The sequence below is a fragment of the Fukomys damarensis genome, unplaced genomic scaffold (genome assembly GCF_012274545.1).
Source record: "Fukomys damarensis isolate Sample0158 unplaced genomic scaffold, DMR_v1.0_HiC HiC_scaffold_19, whole genome shotgun sequence".
Taxonomy (NCBI): domain Eukaryota; kingdom Metazoa; phylum Chordata; class Mammalia; order Rodentia; family Bathyergidae; genus Fukomys; species Fukomys damarensis.
The window spans coordinates 6,630,291-6,637,689 of NW_022900931.1; the positions used below are offsets into that span (position 1 = coordinate 6,630,291).

Consider the following 7,399-nt stretch of genomic DNA (forward strand, 5'->3'; position numbering starts at 1 on the left):
AGACAGGGTCTCACTATGTAGTTGAGACTGATGTGGAACTCACTATGTAGCCCAGGCTGGTCTCAAACTCACAGCGATCCTCCTGCCTCAGCCTCCCAAGTGCTGGGATTACAGGCGTGAGCCACCACGCCCGGCCCTCAGCCATTTCTATTTTAAAACAGGGTTTCATGAAGTTGCCCAGGTTGCTCTAAGATTGCAATCCTCCTGTTTCACCTCCTGAGTATCTGGAATAACAGGCCCTAGCCACCAAGACCAACCCTACTTCTATTTCTATCATGTCTATATTTCATCAATACAAATCTCAAAATCTACATAACGATTGTTTTGGTCAAAAGAGCATTCTAGGGCCAGGGATTTAGCTCAGTGGCACCATGCCTGCCTTGCAGGCATTGAGTTCAATCCCTGATACCCACCCCCCATAGCATTTTATAAGTATAATCTGGAAAGCTGTTTTGTTAATGTTAAGATAGTGAGATGCCCACATCATTTATGTTAGACAGTTAGCCATAGAAAGCTATAAAGGTAAGATGATATAAATGTAGTTAACTTTATGTATGGTGCTGAGGATCAAACCCAGAGTTTTGCACATGCTAGGCAAGTACTATACTACTAGCTGTACCCATAGCCTAACATCTTTAAAAAAAGAGAGGACATAATATACAATTCCATTTATAAAAATTTCAACTATGAGCAAAACTAATCTTTGGTGACAGAAATTAGAATCGTGGTTACTTTTGGGGAATAAGAACTATACAGAATCACATGTCACTTCAAGGACACCAACAGTGTTCTACATTGATTACATAGTGGTTCCACCGTGTAAAGATTTATTGAATTGTACACTTATGAAATGTGCACATGCATATGCTATACTTCATTAAATATCATTTAAAAACACAATCAAGGGCCAGGGATTTAGCTCAATAGCACCGCACCCACCTCGTAAGCACAAAGTCCTGAGTTTGAGCTCCGGTACCAAAAAGCAACAACAAAAACCCCCACAATCAAGTTGGGTATGATGGCATATGCCTATACAGTGGACCCTCAAGTTATGACCAGCCCGACATATGAATGACTTGAGTTACAGCCAGAATTTTAGTTTTAATTTATGAACAAAGTCTTGAGCTTTGACCTGAATGCTGGCCACTTGTGCTTCCAGATACAGATTTAACCCCTAAAGAGTTCTGGAAGGAACATTACAACATCCTCTCCTGTGTGGGGTTAACTGAGACATCCTGGGCCAATGTATAAGGACACTGGGATTTGCCAGGAATAAAGTGTGGCCTAAAATTATAAAGAGAGAGACTCTGAAGGCAACTGACCAACCTAAGTTACAACCAGCCCTCGGGAATGAACTGAGTTCATAAGTCAAGGGTCCACTGTAATTCTACCACTGGCAGGCTAAAGCAGGAGGATCCAAGTTCTAGCCCAGCCTAGGCAACTGAGCAACTCAGCAAGAACCTGTCTCAAAATCTGAAAAAAGGGTGGGAATGTAGCTCTGTGTGAAGGCTCTAACTTAATTCCCAATACTGCAAAATTATTAATTAAGACAAAATCAAAGATAAACACCACCTAAGTGGCCTAAGGTACCAGACGGGGTCATTTCTTGTCTACCTTCTACTCATATACAGCCTTTTAGGACTACTCAACCAGCAACAAAATCGCTGCTTTCAAATGAAAATTCTGGAGCAAGGGTTTAGCTTAGTGGTGCTGAACCTGCCTCACAAGTACAAGGTCCTGAGTTCAAACCCTGGTACTGGGGTGGCGGGGGGTTCTGCCTGAATCAGATAAAGCTTCTAATATCATCAATTTGTAAGAAAAACCAATGAGGGGCACAGAAACACGCCACAAAGACAGAGCCAGCAAAGTCCAAAACCTGTGAAACTCCACAGGACACATGGTTCAGTTTCATTAACAAATAAATGGCAAAGAAAAGAAAAAAGGAAGAGGAACCTATAAATACCAAGAAATTTAAGACACATATCAACCAAATGCAACGTGCAGGCTTTATGTGGCTCCTGATTTAAATAACCATGACATTTATGAGAAAAGCTTTGGAAATCTGAATGCTGATGCACTTACTGTCAATTGCAGATATAAAATTGGTGCTTCTCTTATTTAAAAAAGACCCTTCTATTTTTACATATATGTTAAAATGATTATGGATAAAAACATGTTATATCTGGCATTTGACTGAAAATACTTCGTTTTTTTTTTGGTACCGGGGATTGAACTCGGGTCCTTGCGCTTGCAAGGCAGGCCACCGAACCACTGAGCTAAATCCCCGGCCCCTGAAAAATACTTCTTTATGAGTTAATTGCTAAAGCTGCCGGGCATGGTGGTGTAACCCCAGCACTGGGGAGGCTGAAGCAAGAGGATCACTGCAAGATCAGTGTGTGTCACATAGTGAGTTTAAGGCAGCCTTACATAGTAAGAGCCTGTCTCACAAAACAAAGAAAAACTGCAAATCCCTGTAAGCCAGGAGACTGAGGCAGGGCAGTTCCGAGTTTGAAGTTACCCTGGATAATTTAGTGAGACTCTGCCTTAAAATACAGTAAAAAAAGGATTGGGGATGTAGCTAAGGGGTAAAGTGCTCCTGAGTTCAATCTGCAGTATGGCAAAACAAGGAAGAGAATAAACAAAACCTGGGGAAGGTGAGTGATGGTTATAAGGAAGCTGCTTATAGTAATCTCTTAAGTTTCTGTTTTTCACTTTTGGCCCTGGAGATTGAACTCAGGGCTTTGTATATGCTAGGCACACATTCTTACAACAAACTATACCCCCAGTCTCTTACTTCTGTATTTTGTTTGAAAAATTTTACATACTAAAAACTTAAAGAAAAACAGCATGAGAATTTCCCAGGTGTGGGTTCCCTGGGTGAGAAACTAGAAAACATCAGCCCTGCACATCTCTGAGAGTCTGCAGAAAGTGCTGCCCACTGAGTGAAACAGGAGCTGTGTCTGCCTCATAGGTTCATGTCTAAGGGACATCAAACAACCTCCCAGAGGCAAAATAGGAAAAGAGTAAGCTGAAGGGCGGATCCTGAAGCAGTTTTTCAGGTGGTGAGAATGCCTTCCTGTGCCATTGCCAAAGCGGCACCTGCCTGAGGAGACAGACCTCCTGGGTTCAAGCTGTGTGATCTTGCAAGTTACTTAACTTCTCTGTATCTGTTTTCTCATCTGTAAAACAGGGGTAATACTACTCATAAGATTCTTCTGATGATTTTGTGTTAGTCTCTGGCACAAAATAAGTGCTAAACAAATGTTGGCACTTATAATAACAATGGAATTAAGATCACTGCCCGCTGAGTCGGTATGGTGTTGCACAGGTGTCATCCCAGCACTTGAGAGGCTGAGGCAGGAGGATTGCCATGAGTTCAAGGCCACCCTGACTACATACTGAGTCTGAAGCCAGCCTGAACTACATAGCAAGACCCTGTCTCAAAAATAAATAAATTAATTAATTTTTAAAAATGAAAATCACTGCCTGAGCTTCCTAATAACGCTGCAGTGTGTAAATGATGCGAGAACAGCATTAAGGAAATGCAGGATGGGATTCCTGCCTGTAAAGTTTCTGAGCAAAAGGGCTCACCCCACTGTGTTGGCCACCAGCACAACAACCAACTGATAGGTGCTCACGGTTGTTGGGGTCACTGCTCGTTTTATCTCTAGCCTGGGGGACAGTGCTGGAGGGCAGCACAGAGGACTGCTCCACACTGCAGCCCACCGGGTAACCCCCTTCAGAGGAGTACCTAAGTATGCGGCTGCAGGTGCTCCCAGTGAGAAGCAGCCGTGCCCAGAGACCCGTCACCAACCTGTGCTGGATACAGTTTCCGAGGGCTGAAAGACGGCAGTGGAAGAAGATGGTGGGGAAGCTGTGGAAGAGCTGGCTGACTCCTTCCCTTCTAGCTCAGCCACGGGCAGCAGGAGGTTCTGGGCCAGGTGGGTGGGGCTGGCAGGGATGCCATTCTCCAGCAGGAACTCGTCCAGGTCCATGTACTCAAGGTGGAAAGACTCGCCATCATAGGGGATGGTCTTGTCCCAGATGGGTGGCATGAGGGAGGCGGAGACAGCCATGGTACTGGCTGCCGCTGCCTCATCCTCCTCCAGCTTTTCTTTCCCCTTTTCCTTATCTGTAAATAAAATCTATGATGAGACACCGAACAAGAGGGTACCTCAATCCCAGGAGCCTCTGGGCAGACACATCTTTCTCAGAGGCTCAATTCCATCCCCTGCATTTTCAAAGCCCACCCTGTACTTCTGTTACAATTTGGTGCTTGAACCAGGCTGGCTGGTTTGTTTCAGAGACGACATAATCTGTGCCTGGCCTTTCTGGAATGTTAACCACACACTTTCTGAGGTCTGATGTAGTCCCACCCTGCAGAACAGGGCATGGGGTTACCACCTGCAGGAGAGAAGCTACAGAAAGGCAGTGGTTTCTGACCCTTCCTGATAGCTTAGCTTGAAGGGGCTGAGGCCCTCAGGTCAAGAACTTTTGTATTTCCTGGTTCTGTTCCTTCAAGTTATAGCTATCCAGGGCTGCCACCTGAGCTATGTGATGTGGTGACCTTGGCTATATTATTTAACCTCTCTGAGGCTCAGTCTTTTTCACTGTAAATAAGGCTAGAGGTAGCCGGGCATGGTGGCACACGCCTGTAATCCCAGCACTTGGGAGGATGAGGCAGGAAGATCGCTGCGAGCTCCAGATCAGTCTCAACTACATAGTGAGACCCTGTCTCAAAAACTAAAACAAAACAAAAAAAGCTAGAGGTGCCTCTTTGCTGAAGATTAGAGATAACATTTGTGAGTGTCGGTTACAGAGTTGGCACACAGGCATTCACTAGTCCTATGAGCTCACAGAAGGCAGGGACTGTGTCTGATTCACTTCTAAATCTCAGTAGCCAGCAAAGAGGTAGGCAGACAGTAGGCTATGGGAAAATGTGTATAGTGATGGGGAAGACTGGGTTTGCAGATTTGCTTTAGAGTTACTGGGCTGAGAAGACCTGGAGCTGTCTTTTCAGGACCACTTTCTGAACAACCTTTTCAAGAGGCCTTTATCCCTGAGTAAGCAGAAAAGATTGAATGCAGGTTTTGAGAGGAAGAAGGCTGGAGCTGAAGAAGACTGCTCCTATTCAAAGCAAAACTAATCAATTAGTGTGGACCCGATCCCACCTCAGTTAAAAAGTTATGCACAAAAAAAGTTATGCACGTGGATATCCAAGAGGGCAATTAAGGGGGGGAAAAAAGACAAGTGACAAGACTGGAAGGAAATAAAGTGACAGGGAAGCAAATCAGAGAAGTGGGAGATAAAATCATGACAAGTTCATAATGGGTTTTCAAAATTTAGAGAGACAATTCTGAACTCTGGATTTAGAAAAGAAAAACTCAAATATGATTACGCTGGAAATAAACCAGTTATGCATGCACTTCTAGACTACAGCTGGTGAAAAATCAGCCTGCTGGTCCAATAAAAATGACACACCCAGTGAGTTAAGAAGGTGGAGGTTTTGACAAACAGCAGTTGGTCATGGCTTCTAATGTGAACTAACTTGAATTCCCACAACTGCTTTCTATCTGAAGCTTTGGTTTAAAATCAACTGGGAAGTAAAAAAGCCATGTCTTGTGGGCTGGGCAGGCCAGATGGTCTCCCTGCTACTCTCAAGATCCTGTCTCCAAATTCTGTTAGAAAGGACTTGACCTATGTTGGGTGGTGTTGCCTGCAATCAAAGGAGGAAAAGGAAGGCGAGAGGAAAGTAGCCACACCAAAGGACAGGCAACTGTAAGTTCCAAATTTTGCCTGGCCTAAGCAATTAAGAATATTTTGAGAGGGATGGGGGGGGTTAGCTCAGTAGCACCATGCCAGCACAAGGTCCTGAGTTTGATTTCTCGTACAGGGGTGGGGGTGGGGAGTATTTTGAACCAGTGCTTCTCTAAAGAACAGGGTTTTTTGAGTATGCAGTTATTTTTGTGGTGCTGACAAGGATGTTCTACTAAAGAGCTACACTCCCACGAGGGTGGAGTTTTAAATTAGTTATAAGAGATAAAGGACATGTGGATCGCTCGGATCATAGGGAGTGACACCAGTGGCCAATAGTGTGATAACTGTAGAAAGAGCACCAAACTGAGAGCCATGAGGCCTCACCGAGTGACCTTGAAAAACACCCCCACCTCCATGAGTCTCAATTTTCCTCAGGAGAAAGTAAAGATGATGCCCTACAGGGCTATTGTGGAAATCTAAATTAAATAAGCTGATGTCACGGCACCTCATGAGTCCTCTGCAAATGTAAGGTACAGTGACCGTTACGGATGAATGCTGCCTAGTAATCTTAAAGAACCTACCAGATGCAAACACCTGCCCAGCAGCTTGTCTCAGTCCCAGACTAGGAACAAAGCACTGCCTTAAAACAAACAGGTTTGTACTCATGGGGTCCTGAAGCAGGAGAGAGCCTGGCCTCACCTGATGTGCTGAAGCTATTTATAACTCAACAGTGCCAGACATGGGGATGGGAGCCTCAGAGCACACCCAGGAAAAGAAGGAAAATGGCATTTTTTAAAGGAAAATTAATTCCAGTGGACTGATCCCTTCCCAATTTCCCAAATTACACTGACAGTGGGTGGAAATTCAAAGCTCTCAGACTGGAAGTGCATCTCAGTGCACTCAAAACCCCACAATAAGTGGCACTCCTGCTGCTGCTGCTTGAACTTCATCTTCAAGTCCAAACCAAGGCCAATGCTTTCCTTATAGGCCTCAGGGACCCTGATGGCTTGGACTTAAGATGAAGCTCACCCTTGCCACTGTGGCTCCTTGGGCATCAGGTGTACTATTATGACCCTCATCCTACTCCTGCATTCCCCAAACCCTCTCCCTAAAAGGTGCCCCCTCTTTCACCCACATGCACCCCCCCCATCTGCACCTTACAAGCAGCAGCAGCAGCAGCAGCTGCCGCTGCCACCACCCCGCCGCCCAGGGGCACACTTTAAGAACAGCTACAGCGTGGACCTAGTAGCTGAGAATACTCATCTCCAGGAAGGAAGGCTCCTCCTCCCCCGGAGGGGCCAAGGCCATAAACAATCTGCTCCCTAGACCAGCTCTTCTCAAACTTTGGTGGACTTTGAAACCATGGGGTTGCAGGGGTTGCTCCTGGAAATGCAGACTCCTGTTCCAGCATTTGCAGCCTGGGTGGGGCCCAGGAACTGGCATTTTAGAAAAGCATTCCAACAAGGTGCAGGGGGCCCCAGGGGAGGCGCCCTTAAAGAGGCTGTTTTGACCCCCTCAACTTCCTTGGGAACCCCTACACCAACTCCTCCTTTTGGCCCACCCCCCTCTCTCTACCCCACCCCGACCCATCCTCTCCAGCTTGCCCCCAGACCAGCTCTCCCAACCGCCGCCTTATCCAGCA

At 45.7% G+C, this 7,399-nt stretch overlaps 1 protein-coding gene across 2 annotated transcripts in view; it reads right to left on the reverse strand.

Annotated features, from left to right (window-relative positions):
• The window catches only part of Tef (TEF transcription factor, PAR bZIP family member), a 25,270-nt gene that overhangs the window by 8,171 nt on the left and 9,700 nt on the right, over positions 1-7,399 (reverse strand). For both annotated transcript variants that reach the window (XM_010634466.3, XM_010634467.3), the window contains exon 2: positions 3,815-4,132. In XM_010634466.3, the coding sequence (XP_010632768.1) occupies positions 3,815-4,132 (318 nt within the window). The remainder of the gene's footprint in view (positions 1-3,814; positions 4,133-7,399) is intronic.